The sequence below is a fragment of the Periophthalmus magnuspinnatus genome, chromosome 9, assembly GCF_009829125.3.
Source record: "Periophthalmus magnuspinnatus isolate fPerMag1 chromosome 9, fPerMag1.2.pri, whole genome shotgun sequence".
In the NCBI taxonomy this organism is placed as follows: Eukaryota; Metazoa; Chordata; class Actinopteri; order Gobiiformes; family Gobiidae; genus Periophthalmus; species Periophthalmus magnuspinnatus.
In genome coordinates, this window is record NC_047134.1 from 6,787,859 (window position 1) to 6,806,634 (window position 18,776).

The 18,776-nt window shown below is 43.5% G+C and overlaps 1 protein-coding gene across 1 annotated transcript; it reads left to right on the top strand.

Moving 5' to 3' along the window:
* Positions 1-1,507: 1,507 nt before the first annotated feature.
* Positions 1,508-14,129, top strand: si:dkey-190g11.3 (uncharacterized protein LOC567059 homolog). Its single transcript, XM_033973141.2, has 6 exons — positions 1,508-1,562; positions 2,398-2,568; positions 3,542-3,646; positions 5,485-5,625; positions 7,020-7,070; positions 12,282-14,129. The coding sequence occupies exons 2-6, from the start codon at positions 2,407-2,409 to the stop codon at positions 12,462-12,464; spliced, it is 642 nt and encodes a 213-aa protein (XP_033829032.1). The 5' UTR covers positions 1,508-1,562; positions 2,398-2,406; the 3' UTR covers positions 12,465-14,129.
* The last annotated feature ends 4,647 nt before the right edge of the window (positions 14,130-18,776 follow it).

An 18,776-nucleotide genomic window follows, 5' to 3' on the forward strand; every position in this document is an offset into this window, starting at 1 on the left:
AAGGGCTACACCTCAATATCAGTCACCATGCACCTATTTTATAGATTAAAATAAAAAAAATTGTTAGTCTATTTAAGTTACATAAAAGTATTAAGAGTATAAAGGTGCAGTGTGTAACTTTTCTGTCAAAGTCTGCTATCTGCTTTGCCTGGAATGTCCCACAGTGAGGCATTTATTCAATTAAAAAGTTGGCCTGTATCTTGGCCTGGTGGTTAAGCTAGATACGTTTAGTGCCATACTGAAGAACATTCCAGACAAGGCAATAATATCTCCATGGAGACAAGCAGGTGCTGGACCCTCCATCAAAGACCAAAGACTTGTCAATAACCTGGAAGAACACCTGGAAGAACACTTTAAGAACACTTCATCTTCTTCTTGTGTAATCTATGTTCTTCTTACTTTAATTTTATGTTCTCCCCCTGACCCATCACTCTTTTCCCAAACCCTTACGCATCATCCTATTTCCAAACCCTTATGCATCGCCCTGTTTCCAAACCCTGACCCATCAACCTGTTTCCAAACCCTGACCCATCAACCTGTTTGCAAACCTTGACCTGACCCACTGCCCTGTTTACGAACCCGGATCCAAACCCTGACCCGTCGCCCTGTTTCCAAATCCTCACCCGTTGCCCTGTTTCCAAACACTGACCCGTTGCCCTTTTTCTAAACCCAGACGCATTGCCCTGTTTCCAAACTCTGACCTGTCGCCCTGTTTCCAAACCCTAACCCGTTGCCCTGTTTCCAAATCTCAACCCATTGCCCTGTCTCCAAACACTGACCCGTTGCCGTTTCCAAATCCCGACCTGTTGCCCTTTTTCCAAATCCTGACCCATCGCCCTGTTTCCAAACACTGACCCGTCGGCCTGTTTCCAAACACTGAACATTATCCTGTTTCCAAACCCACCGCCCTGTTCTCAAACCCGTATGCCAACCCTGTCTCATCGCCCTGTTTCCAAACCCTGACCCATCGCCCTGTTTCCAAACCCAAACCCACCACCCTGTTTCCAAACCCTGGCCCATTGCCCTGTTTCCAAACCTGAATCCAAACCTTGACCCGTTGTCCTGTTTCCAAACCCTGACCAATCACCCTGTTTCCAAACCCTGACCCACCACCCTGTTTCCATACCCAAATACAAACTCTGACCCATCGCCCTGTTTCCAAACCCTGACCTATTGTCCTGTTTCCAAACCCTGACCCATTGCCCTGTTTCCAAAGCCTGACCCACCACCCTGTTTCTAAACCTGGATTCAAACCCTGACCCATCACCCTATTTCCAAACCCTGACCCACAGCCCTGTTTCCAAACCCTGACCCATCACCCTGTTTCCAAAGGCACATCCAAAAGTCTACTACACTGATTACATAACAGCAGGCCCTTATAGTTATTATTGTGACAGGGCTCGTGTTTTTGCTGACAGGAGCTTTTCCCAATAAAACCTGAGCGCTCTCATTTGATTGGGCGATATTAAAGTCATAGGGCGGGCGATGCAACCGTATCTGCGCACGTGACTGGCGTACGTGACGTACAGAATGGGGAACTTGCAGAGCAGGGGGCGTATCAGGTGAGCTGAACAGTCCGAACGTTTTTCTGCAACACATGAACAAAAAACTTCCAAAACTCGTTCTCTCTGGGCACGTGGCTGTCAGAGTTATAACTTGAGTCGCCGTGTTGTCTCGTGGGTTTGAATTTGATCTCAATCTAAAATGCTTTGACAGAAGTTTGTCCTCTCATGAGAAGTCTGTCTGTTTTTGTATTTCGTGCAGTAGAGGCGCACGTGCATAATATTACAGCACGTGATCGCTTCGAAAGGACAGTTAAACTTCAGATTTTGAAAACGCAGGTCTCGCACTTCTGACAGATTGTGGTAAACACGCTGTTCTAGAATGTTACTGAGGTCAGTGTGGCGCCATCTGCTGTTCACAAAGATAACGACACTGATCTCTGCCGGGCACGAGGGATAGATCAGACAGACATATATTTAGAATCGGTTCATCTGTTGGAAATGATGTTCACACCACACATAATCCTTTGGACTATTGCTTTACTCGGGTCCATTATGTTTTTAACTTTTGTTGCTTATATATTGAATGCAAATGTTTTTTTTATTGCTATTATTACTGTCTCCAGGGAGATTATAAATGCCATGCTGTGGAATATTCCAGGCAGATGGATATAGTGCATCTCATTTTCATTGGAACGGCAGAGTGTGTAGAACAGAAAGAAAAAAATTCCTTGGTTCTTTTTGTGAATATAACTGGAGCCATTTCCAGAACATCTGTGTAAAACTATAACTCACACATATGTTTGAATGTGCCTTAATGTGTTTCATATTTGTACATTATTTTTTTGTCTAAATATTCAGAAATAATGTGTTATGTATCATTGTCCTTACACAGCGGTTTGTGATGGAGGACTGTATAGAGATGATTCTCCAGGACTCCCCCCTCTCTCAGCAGACAGAGCACCCGGGAGTCACAGCCTGCTGTGGGGCTCTGCTCACAGGGATGTACGGCCTCTGGAGCCTGTTCGCTCTGCCTGGGCTCCGCAGGGTGCCAGGGAAACTCAAGGTCTGAGACGAGTGTGTAAAGTTTGTGTGTGTTTGTGTGTAATATATATAAACTGGCGAAAACAGTGCACTATTTTACATTTTTTCAACTAAAAATGGAAGATGCACAAATGTAGAACTTTCTTCGTTTAGGACTTGAATTGAACCTTGTGTGTTAAGATCTTGGTGTTTGAAACCTGAATCTGTGTGCGATTATAGAGATTATTATAGATACATTATTTCACTGTAGTTACTCTTTTTTTTCAGATTTTGTTATTTATAAGTTTTAATAATAATCATTCTACCAAACAGTTCTACAGAGCGTCTCTGTCTCAGTCCTGATGTTGCATCTCTGAAGCATTCTCTCTTATGTGTACAGTTTAGTTTACACTCTCATGTTGTTCATGTGGACAGTCATCACTTGCACTGTAATGATCTGCTTATTTTGGAGCTTAGTTCTTTGACCAAACAAATGTGGAAAAGGAGCAAAGTGGTAAGTCTAAGATCATAATAACCTCCTCTTTTGTTTTAAAATCATGCAGTAATAATAGTAATACTCTTTTATTCGAAAATCATTTGAATAGAAAATGCAGCATTCCCTGATCATTGATACAGGGAACATACATACACACACCTGCATGCAGAAGTTGTAATTGAAGTTGGCACACTACATATTTCAGTTTTGCATTTCTTGTATCCTAAAACTATCCTAGGATATAATAAATATATAGAATGGTTGTCACGGTGATGTTATTGATGCCTTAATGCCAGTAAGGCATTAATCTAATTTATACGTTACATTCAACTGTAGATACAGATGCAGGTGCTTTTACTGCAAAACATAAAAAACATGTAACTGGTCTTTGTGGGACCAGCTCCTCCTCATGGAGATGGATTCATTAAATGCCATACTGTGGAGCAATAACATCTCCATGGTGATGAGCGAGTTGCATACCCTGCGCCAGAATAGAATAAGACTCAAACTGTCTTTGCAGGTGCCATATTTGCCCTCCAGTAAACGGCAGACGGTGAACGTGATGAGGCACCTTCGTGGACGATCAGGCCGCCTTGCCGATTTGGGCTCAGGGGACGGCCGACTGGTGAGTGGGTGGAGCTTTGTATTTCTGTACATGAGATTCATAAACAGCACTGTCCAATGTAATGTAAAAACATTGCACATGACAGCAAGTGCTTTGATCACAGTAATGCCAAGGTCTTCCATCTGACTTCACATAGAGACACTTTTAACCCGCACCATAACCTCTACCCCACACCCTAACACTTACCCCACAACGAACCCGCACCCTAACACCGAACCCGCACCCTAACACCGAACCCGCACCCTAACACCGAACCCGCACCCTAACACCGAACCCGCACCCTAACACCGAACCCGCACCCTAGCACCCATACCTGCACCTTAACCCACACCCTAACCCTTCACCCACACCCTAACCCCTCACTCACAGCCTGGCCCACACCCTGGCCCACCCCCTAACCCTATTCACTCATAGTGGTAAACACGGATAAAGTGGGTGACTCACTGTAAAATGCCCTTATGATTCTACCAGTATAATTATTAATGTTATAGTTCTATTGGCTGCGCTGGTTGAAGTCATGATCTCTGTGTACAAAATAAGTTCTTTAGTTCCATATGGCTGTCCGGTCCCTGTATGACAAAGCAGGAGCTGTGTTCCCATTGCTGGCAGTAAGACAGACCTGTTCCTGGTGCATGCTGGACTCTGCCAAGGCTGCCCTTTGTCACTGGTTCTGTTCATTATATTTATGGACAGAATTTCTAGGCGCAGCCAGGGGCGATAGGGGGTCTGGTTTGGGAACCACAGGATCTCATCTCTGCTGTTTGCAGATGATGTTGTCCTGATGGCTTCATCGAGCCAGGACCTGAAGCAGGCACTGGGGCAGTTTGCAGTCGAGTATGAAGCGGCTGGGATGAGAATCAGCTCCTCCAAATCCAAGGCCATGGTTCTCAACCAGAAAAAGGTGGCTTGCCCTCTCTGGGTGGGTGGTGAGTCTTTGCCTCAAGTGGAGGAGTTCAAGTATCTCAGGGTCTTGTTCACGAGTGAGGGAAGGATGGAGCGTGAGATTGATGCGGTCGCTGTATCGGTCCTTTGTGGTAAAGAAGGAGCTGAGTCAAAAGGTGAAGTTCTCGATTTACCAGTCAGTCTACGTTCCTATGGTCATGAGCTCTGGGTAATGACCGAAAGGACAAGATTGAGGATGCAAGCGGTCGAAATGAGTTTCCTCCGCAGGGTGGCTGAGCGCTGCCTTAGAGATGGGATGAGGAGCATTTCACATGGGAGCAGCTCAGAGTAGAGCCACTACACATCGAGAGGAACCAGCTGAGGTGGCTCGGACATCTGTTCAGGGTGCCTCCTGGATGCCTCCCTAAGAAAGATGTTCTGGGTATGTCACACTGGTAGGAGGCCCCAGGGAAAACCCAGGACACACTGGAGGGACTTTGTCTCTTGGCTGGCCTGGGAATGCCTTGGGGTCCCACTGGAAGAGCTGGAGGATGTGTCTGGAGTGAGGGAAGTTGGGGAATCCCTGCTTAGACAGCTGCCCCCGTGACCCAGCTCCGGATAAGCGGAAGAAAATAGATGGATGGAGGTCCATATGCTCACTATTCCCTACAGCACACTGTAAAATAATGATGCCACAGTAATACTGAATCCAAACTGAATATTAAAATATACACTAAGCAATGTCCTCTTCAAACACATGAGTAAACAGATTCTTCTAAAACCTCATTATAAAATCACATGTTCAAAGGCTGACCTCTATGTTCCAGGTGTTTACAGCCTCCTCTGACCCCTGAACTCTGTGTTCTAATGTTTGCAGCCTCTTCTTACCTCTGACCTCTGACCTCTTTGCTCCAGATGTTTGCAGCCTCTTCTGACCTCTGACCCCTGTGTTCCAGGTGTTTGCAGCCTCTTCTGCTGGGTTCCAGTGCACTGGGTTTGAGATAAATTCCATCCTCGTGGCCTACGCCCGAGCCAAAGCCCAGTGGACAGGCCTGGGCTCCAGCCACGCTGACTTCGTGAAGACAGACTTCTGGAAGGTCTTAATGTATTTTTATTAAATATCTTTGCTATTCAGTGAGAACTGCACTGCACCCATGTGCTACAGCTGTTACAGTTCTGGTAATAGGACAGACAAAAATTTGGAAAATCAGATACCAATCGATACTAAAATTAATATCAAAACAATATACTCATGTGAGCGAGTATCGATACTAAAAAAGTCACATTCACAGGACAAAATCTGAGCTTTCCTGAACTTTCATTTTGAGCTGTATCAGAACAAAGACTCATGGAGACCTCATAAAGACAGGCCTGTTATATTGTGTTTGAAAATCACATTCTACTAAAAAGAAGCATGTTTTATCTCCGTAATGGATTCGTAATCGATGGCAAGTCTGTTCCTTGGTATTGAAATAGTTTGAAATGCTAATCTCGGTCCTTTTCATTTTAGATTATATATATATATATATATATATATATATATATATATATATATATATAAAACACTGGTTTATATTCATACATATAACTAGAGTAATTAGATAAATAATAATAAGATTACCCAATAATCAGATTACGAGTCTGATCATAATGATGTGTGTGAAACAGCAGATTTTAGAGGAACTTGGAACAATGGGTTTTAAAATCTTTTTTCATTTTTGTCTCTGCCTTATTAGTGTCTTTTTCTAAGACTTATATATATTTATAAAAATACATAAATAAATGGACATGGCTAATGCGCTAGCATAGACTGTATATATAAATGGACATCGCTAACCTGCTAACCAACGCATTCCAAACAGGAAGTGATCATGGGGATGCTTCCGCTCCATCGACTCTGGTTCCAATTCATTTTAGATGGAAAAAACTCTCTCTCTGTAACTGGTGCTGCCAGGCTCATCATTTTGATCTTAAAATGTTCGTATTAACCCACTCTACGTGAGCCTGGGTTTTTTATTTCACTATTGTGTTTGTGAATCAAAATATGACCATTAGTATCTGACAAATCACATGCCTTTTTTCCCAGAGGTCCCTCCCGCCTAAGGGTCAACACTGACAGCGTTGCTAAACTGCTGCCCACCCACCAGTATGATACTCGTAGTCGGAATTCCAAATGTGGAACTCTGCTCCAAATTGGCCCCTATAACTGCTAGCCACATCAGATGTAACTGGCTGTGGTCACATGACCACTCGATATCAGATCAATATCAGATTAATATCACATTTTTAAATAAGATTATTTAAATGAAACATAAACAGCCATTTAATTTCTTTAAAATCAGAATCACACTGACATTAAGATTCTGCAGTTTACATGTTGTTCATCTTAAAGTTGCAGAGATCAGACCATGATTCAGACATCAGACTATGGTCAGGTCAGACTATGAGTCTCTCCTCTTTAAAATAAATGAGTTTTATCTTTTGTTTCCAGACGGACTTATCTTCATTCAACAACGTGACGGCCTTCCTGGCTCCTGGAGCAGTGAGAACGATGTGTTTTCTTCACAAAGAACTTATTATTTCAGTGTGAACTGACAGGGACAAGAATAATGTGATTATTTTGTGGATATATAAATGTTTTGTTAGTTTCTTAAAAACTAATCTAAACACACATTAAGATGAAGAATACAGCACTGAATACTTTGAACACACTGTAAATAAAGTAATACAAGCACAAGTAAACAACAACCATCTGAAAAATGAAATAAACCTGCATACATACCTATATATAAATGGACATAGCCAACCTGCTAACCGCTGAGTTCCAAGTAGGAAGTGATCACGGGCGCACTTCCTGCTCCATTGACTCCAAACCACTTCCTATTTTAAAAAACTGTGGCCCCTCTCTCTGTAACTGCAGCTGTCAGACTCATCATTTTGGTCTTAAAATGTTTGTGTTAATCTGCTCTACATGATCCTGGGGTTTGTATTTCACTATTGTGTCCGTAAACCAGTGAGAACTGCACTGCGCCCATGTGATATGAACATTAATAACAGACAATCAGGAGCCTTCTTTCCTTGGGGTTGCTTCTGCTAGCTTTAGTAACAAGTTTGATTGACAGCTTTGCTAAGCACCACTCCCTCCTAAATCAGTGGTGCGGACGGTGTTACCTTCAACAGCATTGCTTGTGGTCGGATTCCAAATATGGAATTGGCTCTAAATTGGCTCCTATAACTGCTAGTCCCGATGAGCTTCATTTGACTGGAGTGCTATGGATGATGCTGTGGGCGATGCCACATTCACTTAGTCTATGAAACATATAGACAATGATAGAACACTATTAACAAGGTAATAAAAACACAACTACACAACACGATAATACATGTGTAAGCTATTATGTCAACTAAATGGGATAAGAGAACATTTATTTTTACACAATTTATATGAAATTTCAACACATAATATACAACCCCAATTCCAATGAAGTTGGGACTCTGTGTAACACTTAAAAAAATACAGAATACACTGATTTGCAAATCATTGTATTCAGCCTATATTGAACTGAATATACTACAAAGACAAGATATTTAATGTTCAAACTGATAAACTTGTTTTTATGCAAATATTCACTCATTTTCAATTTGATGCCTACAACACGTTCCAATGGGACAGGGGCAAAAAAAGAATGGAAAAGTTGAGGAATGCTTAAAATACACCTGTTTGGAACATTCCACAGGTGAATAGGTTAATTGGAAACAGGTGAGTGTCATGATTGGGTATAAAAGGAGCATCCCCAAAGGCCTCAGTCATTCACAAGCAAGGTGGTGGCTCCCGTGGACCCACCACCTGCGGGAGGAGCCATGAGGGGTGGGTGCGGAGAGGCATGGAGACTAGCTCTGGGGACATGGAATGTCACCTCGCTGGGGGGGGGGGGAGCCTGAGCTTGTGCGGGAGGTTGAGCGTTACCGGCTAGATATAGTCGGCCTCACCTCCACGCACAGCTTGGGCTCTGGAACCCAACTTCTTGAGAGGGGTTGGACTCTCCATTTCTCTGGCGTTGCCCGCGGGGAGCGGCGGCGAGCTGGTGTGGGCTTGCTCATTGCCCCACAGCTCAGCCGCTGCGTGTTGGGGTTCACTCCGGTGAACGAGAGGGTCGCGTCCCTGCGCCTTCGGGTCGGGGACAGGTCTCTCACTGTTGTGTCGGCCTACGGGCCTAACAGCAGTGCAGAGTACCCGGCCTTCTTGGAGTCCCTGGGAGGGGTACTAGACAGTGCACCAACCGGGGACTCCGTTGTTCTCCTGGGGGACTTCAACGCCCATGTGGGTAACGACAGTGACACTTGGAGGGGCGTGATTGGGAGGAACGGCCTCCCCGATCTGAACCCGAGCGGTGTTTTGTTATTGGACTTCTGTGCTAGTCACAGCTTGTCCATAACAAACACCATGTTCGAGCACAAGGGTGTCCATCGGTGCACATGGCACCAGGACACTCTAGGTCGGAGGTCGATGATCGACTTTGTTGTCGTGTCATCTGACCTCCGACCACGTGTCTTGGACACTCGGGTGAAGAGAGGGGCTGAGCTGTCAACTGATCACCACCTGGTGGTGAGTTGGATCCGCTGGCGGAGGAGGAAGCCGGACAGACCTGGCAGGCCCAAGCGCATTGTGAGGGTCTGCTGGGAACGTCTGGCGGAGCCCTCTGTCAGGGGGGTCTTCAACTCCCACCTCCGGGAGAGCTTCTCCCTGATCCCGGGGGAGGTTGGAGACATGGACTCCGAGTGGGCCATGTTCTCCACCTCTATTGTCGATGCGGCTGCTCGTAGCTGTGGTCGTAAGGTCTGTGGTGCTTGTCGCGGCGGCAATCCCCGAACCCGGTGGTGGACACCGGAAGTAAGGGATGCCGTCAAGCTGAAGAAGGAGTCCTATCGAGCCTTGTTGGCTCGTGGGACTCCTGAGGCAGCTGATGAGTACCGGCGGGCCAAGCGTGCCGCGGCTCGGGCAGTCACAGAGGCAAAAACTCGGGGTTGGGAGGAGTTCGGGGAGGCCATGGAGGAGGACTATCGGACGGCCTCAAAGAGATTCTGGCAAACCGTCCGACGCCTCAGGAGGGGGAAGCAGTGCTTCACCAACACTGTTTACAGTGCGGGTGGAGAGCTGCTGACTTCGACTGGGGATGTTGTCGGGCGGTGGAAGGAATACTTTGAGGATCTCCTCAATCCCACTGTCACGTCTTCCGAGGAGGAAGCAGAAACTGGGGACCCAGAGGCGGACTCGTCCATCACCCTGGCTGAAGTCACTGAGGTGGTTGGCAAGCTCCTCGGTGGCAAGGCTCCGGGGGTGGACGAGATCCGTCCTGAGTACCTCAAGTCTCTGGATGTTGTGGGACTGTCTTGGCTGACACGTCTCTGCAACATCGCGTGGCGGTCGGGGACAGTACCTGTGGAATGGCAGACCGGGGTGGTGGTCCCTCTGTATAAGAAGGGGGACCGGAGGGTGTGTTCCAATTACAGGGGAATCACACTCCTCAGCCTTCCCAGTAAGGTCTATTCCAGGGTACTGGAGAGGAGAATCCGACCGATAGTCGAACCTCGGATCCAGGAGGAGCAGTGTGGTTTTCGTCCTGGTCGTGGAACACTGGACCAGCTCTATACTCTCCATCGGGTCCTCGAGGGCTCATGGGAGTATGCCCAACCAGTCCACATGTGTTTTGTGGATCTGGAGAAGGCATTCGACCGTGTCCCTCGTGGTGTCCTTTGGGGGGTGCTCTGGGAGTATGGGGTCCGGGGGCCCTTTGCTAAGGGCTGTCCGGTCCCTGTATGACCGGAGCAGGAGCTGTGTTCGCATTGCCGGCAGTAAGTCAGACCTGTTCCCAGTGCATGTTGGACTCCGCCAGGGCTGCTCTTTGTCACCGGTTCTGTTCATTATATTTATGGACAGAATTTCTAGGCGCAGCCAGGGGCCGGAGGGGGCCTGGTTTGGGAACCACAGGATTTCATCTCTGCTGTTTGCAGATGATGTTGTCCTGATGGCTTCTTCGAGCCAGGACCTGCAGCAGGCACTGGGGCGGTTTGCAGCCGAGTGTGAAGCGGCTGGGATGAGAATCAGCTCCTCCAAATCCGAGGCCATGGTTCTCGACCGGAAAAAGGTGGTTTGCTCTCTCCGGGTGGGTGGTGAGTCTCTGCCCCAAGTGGAGGAGTTCAAGTATCTCGGGGTCTTGTTCACGAGTGAGGGAAGGATGGAGCGGGAGATTGACAGGCGGATCGGTGCAGCGTCTGCAGTGATGCGGTCGCTGTATCGGTCCGTTGTGGTAAAGAAGGAGCTGAGCCGGAAGGCGAAGCTCTCGATTTACCGGTCAATCTACGTTCCTACCCTCACCTATGGTCATGAGCTCTGGGTAATGACCGAAAGGACAAGATCGCAGATACAAGCGGCTGAAATGGGCTTCCTCCGCAGAGTGGCCGGGCGCACCCTTAGGGATAGGGTGAGGAGCTCGGTCACACGGGAGGAGCTCGGAGTAGAGCCGCTGCTCCTACACGTTGAGAGGAACCAGCTGAGGTGGCTCGGGCATCTGCTCAGGATGCCTCCTGGACACCTCCCTAGGGAGGTGTTCTGGGCATGTCCCACCGGGAGGAGGCCCCGGGGAAGACCCAGGACACGCTGGAGGGACTATGTCTCTCGGCTGGCCTGGGAATGCCTTGGGGTCCCACCGGAGGAGCTGGAGGACGTGTCCGGGGTGAGGGAAGTCTGGGAGTCCCTGCTTAGACTGCTGCCCCCGCGACCCGGCCCCGGATGAGCGAAAGAAAATGGATGGATGGATGGATGGGGCGAGTTTCACCACTTTATGAACAACTGCATGAGCAAATAGTCCAACAGTCTAAGAACAACGTTTCTCAATGTACAATTGCAAGGAATTTAGAAATTGACTGCCTGTGACCTCTGATTCCTCATTCGGTACTGTATTAAAAACAGAAAAGATATTACCACATGGGCTCAGGAACACTTCAGGAAACCATTGTCTGTTAACACAGTTCGTCGCTACATCTCCACGTGCAAGTTAAAACTGTATCATGCAAAGCGAAAGCCATATATCAACAACACCCAGAAACGCCGCTGGCGTTGCATGTTCCTTCACATCTGTGAAAGCACCATTAATGCTGAAAGGTACATAGAGGTTTTGGAGCAACATATGCTGCCGTCCAAGCAATGTCTTTTTCAGGGACGTCCCTGCTTATTTCAGCAACAGTGTGTCTTCATAGTAAGAGTGCAGGTACTAGACTGGCCTGCCTGCAGTCCAGACCTGTCTCCCATTGAAAATGTGTGGCACATTATGAAACAACAACGGAAACACCGGGCTTCTGAGCAACTGAAGTTGTAAATTCAGCAAGAATGGGGAAGGATTCAACAATTGGTGTCCTCACTTCCCAAACGCTTATTGATTGTTATTGCAAGGAAAGGTGATGTAACGCAGTGGTAAACATGCCCCTGTCCCAGCTTTATTGGAATGTGTTGCAGATATCAAATTGAAAATGAGTGAATATTTGCATAAAAACATTAAAGTTTATCAGTTTGAACATTAAATATCATGCATTAGTAGTTTATTCAGTTTAACATTGGTACAAGGATTTGCAAATCATTGTATTCTGTATTTTTTTTTTAAGTTTTACACAGCCTCCCAACTTCATTGGAATTGGTTGTATTCCACTAATACTAAAAAAACTCAAATGCATTGTCATAATGTTGTTTGATTGGCAGATGGAGGCTCTGAGTGACAAACTGCTGAAGGAGCTTCCTGATGGGGCGTTGGTTGTCTCCTGTCAATTCCCAGTCCCTCAGTGGACACCGCAGTCCTCCATCGGTTCTGCTTTGGACCAGACATTTGCCTATGACATCAGCGCTGTGCGAGAAAGTCTAAAAAACTCAACCGATACAAAGTAAAGCAGCCATTTTGGCTCTCTCTTCGGGCACTATCAACAGTTTGCTTCTTATAGAGGTTATGCCGATGTAAAGCAGCTAAATTTTAAAGGAAAATTTATTTTGTACATATATAAGCCCCACTTGAATATAAGCCACAGATTTTCATGTTGTAACATGAAATATTTACAGAGAAAGACAGTATACAGATTTTTTTTTTTAATTTAAGACATGCTTTTATAAAAAACTGTCCCTAAGAATTAACAATACGGCACCAACACGGGATGAACATGCCTGCATGTTTAGAAAATAAAACGGCAACAATACAGGCTATCTGCTTTTATTTCCTCTGAAAGCTTTTCGTGTCTTTTTACATTGATGAAGTTCTTCCGCTGCTGCCTCCAATGTCACACAATTGGTTCCTTAATGCCAAGCTTACATGTAGTGGCTTTATTTCCTTCTTTGATGCCAGATCCATTGACTTAAAAGCTGCATCATATGCATTTCCATGATTTCCTGTTTTCCGTGATGAGGGTGTGTGCATGATGGGAAAAATGACAGTTCAAAATCAAAATTAGTGTATTCTGCAGCGAATAATCTTTCCCCAATTCTGTCTCACTTTTGCATTTACAGCTAGAGAGTGCCCCACAGTGGCCTTTGCCAATAAAAATCTATAAATTAGCTGCACCGTTGTATCAGCCCAGGGTTCAAACATGGGGAAAAAAGTAGCAGCTTATAGTCCGAAATTTATGGTAGACACTGGGTTTGTTTTTTACAGTATCAATGCATTTCTGCCAAATGACATTAAAACCACGAGCTTCCCTATATTGTATATATAAAGTATATGTGTGATTTCCATATTTTTGTTTTTCACCTTTTTATGTTGAAAAACTAAAACCTAAACATCAGTTTCTTGTGCTGAGAACAGGTTCCACAAATGTTCTTTATACTGGATCCATCAGTTCAGACTAAACTGAAATAAATAAGTTATTTCTGTATTGTTAAAACTTTCTGCTCCAGGTTTCGAGGTTTTAAATTAAATATTTGTTCATGGTTAGAGTCTTAGGAGTAATCAGTAATTACATATGTGTGTTCCATATTATCATTTTTATTATTATTACTATTATTATTGTTATTGTTATTTAGAGTTAACAGACTGTCTAAAGACTTTAAGTGTTTGCCTATCTTCTTGGAAGCAATTTGTCGCCATGGTTACTCACTCCTGCACTGTGACCATAGACTGTATGTATAAATGGACATAGCTAACCTACTAGCCGCCACGTTCCAAATAGTAACTGATCATGGGCACGCTTCTGTCTCCATTTACTCTGGATCCAATTCACTTTCTATTGAAAAACTGTGGCCCCTCTCTCTGTAACCGCTGCTGTCAGGCTCATCATTTTGGTCTTAAATGTTTGTATTAACCCACTCTACATGATCCTGGGGTTTTTATTTCACTATTGTGTCTATAAATCAATATAATGAACATTAATAATAGAAAAATTAGGCGCCATCTTTCCCTGAAGTTGTTCCCACTAACCTTAGCAACAGGTTTGATTGACAGTGTGGCTAAGCACCTACTCCCTGCTAAAACAGGGGTGTGGGCGGGAAGGGAAGCTACCTTCAACAGCGTGGCTTCGGATTGGTTCTTTGGTTGCTATGATACTTGTCGAAATTCCAAGTATTGCGATTGTAAGATAGTGTTTTGTCTTATATATGTCTTTCTTTTTTCTTATATTTTGTCTTAGAAGTGTCCCATGCACATCTTTATGTCATGGAGAGCTCTGGTTCTGGTTCTGGGTTCATATGAGGAGCAGTGAGAGATGAATGGGAGACAATAGTAAAAGTCAGAACAGCTTGAATCAGGAAGTCGACAGTATGGACTTAATACCAACAGTATGAACGAGATTTTAAAGAGCTCTTGGTCCTTGGATCCTTCTGTTATTAAACATGAAACTGATTCTGATCCTGCAGCAGTTTGACTTTATCTTGTTTATTTTTGGCTGACAGATCTATATTTACTATACTATATTTTATTTAAAGGCACACTGTGTAACTTTTCTGGTGCTCCATTTGCTTGTCTCCATGGGGATTTTATTGCTTTGCCTTGAAATGTCTTTAGTATGGCATTAAACTTACATTTATTTCATTATAAGTGTGCTTTAAAAAAAAACATGTAATCTTACAGTGGTTCACCTCTCCACAGATCTGATCTGTAAACTTGGCCTGGTAGTGTAACCTCTTTCTTGCCATGTAGACAGATTAGTTTAAATTAATTAGATAATGCCATACTGTGAAACAATGCTGGAAAAGTAAAGACAATTACACGGAGACAAGCAGGTGTCAGACAGGGCGAAATATGACCTTCAAGGCCCCTAAATGTTATAAAAGAAATAACATTTAAATGATCATTAATAAAAACAAGTGATGGGAGGAACTAAGCACAGGCACATTTCTGAGTACCTGTGACTATCTCTGTATCTCTGAGTTTCTGAGATACTCTCAGATACTCGCAGATACTCTGAGTATCTGAGTACCTGAGAGTACTTGTGTATCTCTGAGTATCTTTGAGGAATATCTGTGAGTATCTGGTGCAGTTCCTGTTTATTTGGTGGTATTCAGAATGTTTACTTCTCTAAATTGAAATGACTACATAGCAGTACTTCAGCTGTGATTTTGGCTTTGAACTAAGAACACCACTCTCCTGTAATGAGTGTGCAGTTTGTCCTTCTCTAATTTACATAATTGTATAAATACACAATAGTCAAACTAAAATTGATTTGATACTATGTCATGTGCAATTCAATGTACTTTTGTAAAGCTTGAAATCACAACAGCAGTTGCCTCTTAGGGCTAAACATGAGAATTGATTTAACCAACAGAAAGTTGGTTAAATCAATGAACAATGAAACGGAAACAGACAAGCAAAAAAATTGAAAAGAGGGCCGGGCCAGGATATATACATGTACACACATGAACAAAATTTTTGGTACCCTTCGATTAATGAAAAAACTCACAATGGTCGAAAGTAATAATAAATAAATAAATTAAAAAACTCATGAAACAGGCCTGGACAAAAATGATGGTACCCCTAGAAAAGACTGAAAATAATGTGACCAAATGGACACGTTAATCCAAGGTGTGCCCACTAATTGGTATCACAGATATCTACAATCTTGTAATCAGTCAGTGGGCCTATATATAGGGCTACAGGTAGTCACTGTACTGTTTGGTGACATGGTGTGTACCACACTCAACATGGACCAGAGGAAGGAAAGGAAAGAGTTGTGTCAGGAGATTAGAAAATTATAGACAAGCATGTTAAAGGTAAAGGCTATAAGACCATCTCCAAGCAGCTTGATGTTCCTGTGACTACAGTTGCACATATTATTCAGAAACGTAAGATCCATGAGACTGTAGCCAACCTCCCTGGACGTGGCAACAGGAGGAAAACTGATGACAAATCAAAGACGGATAATACGACTGGTAACGAAAGAGCTAGAAGAACTTCTAAAGAGATTTAAGGTGAACTTCAAGCTCAAGGAACATCAGTTTCAGATTGCACCATCCGTCGTTGTTTGAGCCAAAATGGACTTAATAGGAGACAACCAAGGAGGACACCATTGTTAAAAACAAATCATAAAAAAGGCAAATTGGAATTTGCCAAACTACATGTTGACAAGCCACAAAGCTTCTGGGAGAATGTCCTATGGACAGATGAGACAAAAATTGAACTTTTTGCCGAGGCAGATCAGCTCTATGTTCATAGATGGAAAAATAAAGCATATAAAGAAAAGAACGTTGTCCCTACTCTGAAACATGGAGGAGGCTCTGTTATGTTCTGGGGCTGCTTAGCGGCATCTGGTACAGGGTGTCTTGAATCTGTGCAGGGTACAATGAAATAGAGAGAAATGTGCTGGCCAGTGTCAGAAAGCTTGGTCTCAGTCACAGGTCATGGGTCTTGCTACAGGACAATGACCCAAAACACACAGTTGTGCAACAAAATATTAAGGGTACCATCATTTCTGTCTAGGCCTGTTTCATAACTTTGTTTTTTAAATAATTCTGTTGAAACATTGTAGCACGCATGTAGCGCATGTGGCACAGAAAGGGGGTGAATTAATATTTTGGACTTGGGACACCTGGGTTACACATGGTTGAAAAGCAATGTCTGACTTTCATTGGTTAAATTTCATAGAATTTTTATTATTACTTTTGACAGATTCAAGTTATTTCTAACCCTATGGTGAGTTTTTCTTTCATTAACTGAAGGGTACCAACAATTTTGTCCATGTGTGTAGATATTACATTAGAGATTTGGCCTGTAATAAGTAGCAAAGCATGAATATGCAAGGCTCATTGTACAAATAATTTTCCAAATGCATTAATTAAATAAATAATTAATTACATTTCAGTTAAATAAACACAGCAGAAAAGCTTTGAACAAGGTTTACCCTTACCTATTTTAATATAATTTGTTCACGTTTGTCAGGTCGGATTAATAAGCCCAAAGGGCCGTTTGTGGCCCCCGGGCCATAGTTTGCCCATGTCTGCCTTAGACCCTCCTGCAGGAACCACTGTCCCAGAGTGCCCTCTGTCCTTAGACCATCCTTCTCAGCAAGAAAAAAACTTTGAGGAGAACCACAGTGAAGGAGAGATCCACTCCCAGGGATCGACAGGCTGCAGATGTGTGCAGGACTAATGTCCATCCATTTGTAGATAGAGTTCAAGACTATAGGGCTAGAGCCCACTCAACTAAGGGACAGAGGAAGGCTTCTCCATGGTAGGGTGGGGGTCATCCTAGCCAGGTATTGGGTATTTATTTCAGGTATATTCAGTGTTCTTCCCATTACTGATAAAAACTTTAACCTTATCCTTCTCTCCTCTTGTTTAAAGTTATTACAGTGAACTATGATCCGCATAGAGTAATATATATAGCATACACAGCACATACATATACACACACACACACACGTATATATGTATATATATATATATATATATATATATATATATATATATATATATATATATATATATATATATATATATATATATATATATATATATATATATATATATATATACAATCCACTTTATTTATATAGCACATTTCATAAACAAATTGTTTCCAAAGTGCTGCACAGAGACAAAGTGACATAAAAAAATAAAATCAATAAAACACATAAAAATAAATAAAATAAAATAAAAACACAGAGGACCACACAACTCACGCAGTGTTAAAAGCCAGAGAATAAAAGTGGGTCTTAAGACGAGACTTAAAACACTCTACAGTGGGAGCTGTTTGAACGTGGGGGGGCAGGGCGTTCCACAGTTTAGGTCCAACCACAGAAAAGGCCCTGTCCCCTCTGGTTTTAAGTCTGGTTTTAGGGACCACGAGCTGGAGCTGGCCCTCAGACCTCAGAGCGCGCACCGGGGTGTAAATTTTGATGAGGTCCGAGATGTAATCTGGGGCCAGTCCATTCAAAGCTTTTAAAAACAAACAATAAAATCTTAAAATCAACTCTAAAATTAACAGGAAGCCAGTGCAAAGACGCAAGAATTGGTGTGATATGATAGTGTTTTTTGGTTCCTGTTAAAAGTCGTGCAGCATATATATATATATATATATATATATATATATCAGAAACATATAACACATACATGTAACTTACATAAACATATATACATTCAGCATATACATATACACACACACACACATATATGGTCACACACGTATACATATAACGCATATATATATCATACGTATAACATATATACAGCACATACATATACACATAGAACATGTACATATGCTCACATAAACATATAACACATACATGCACACATATACATAGATCACACAGAGATTTGTAAGTTAATTTGTGTGCACGTGTCTCTTTAATTTGCATTGATATAATATACAAATCCTATGGTGATGTCATTTACCATTCAAAACAGGACTTTCTGGTGCCGTCATGTCCATCGGGGGGCGCTAGTGCTCCAGACCTCAGAGCTGCGTTTGACGAACGTGAAGCTTCATTACCCCCCAGTGTCTCGAACTCAAAACATTTAGAGGCAGAAAACGGTCTAGTCCCAAAGCAAAAAGCATTTATTTTTGAATGAGAACATTAACACGGCTCCACGTGACGCACGGACCGCGCTGTGGACTCGTTCACTTCAGTCTTATAATTGAATCGAGTTTCCAGTTGGTTTTAAATGTGATCTGTCTGTTTACTCTGTGTTTACCCCCCGCGGCACCTCCTCTCTCTTCATGCCTCAAAGGGTAATCAATACAAGGCTTTTGTTTATTTTTTATTGGAGGAGCAGAATCAG

Excerpts from the sequence above, each read along its gene's own strand:
- si:dkey-190g11.3 (XM_033973141.2), top strand. The coding sequence starts at position 2,407 with ATGGAGGACTGTATAGAGATGATTCTCCAGGACTCCCCCCTCTCTCAG. Across the intron at positions 3,647-5,484 it reads GCTCAGGGGACGGCCGACTG|GTGTTTGCAGCCTCTTCTGC; the intron begins GTGAGTGGGTGG and ends CCTGTGTTCCAG. Across the intron at positions 7,071-12,281 it reads CCTTCCTGGCTCCTGGAGCA|ATGGAGGCTCTGAGTGACAA; the intron begins GTGAGAACGATG and ends TTTGATTGGCAG.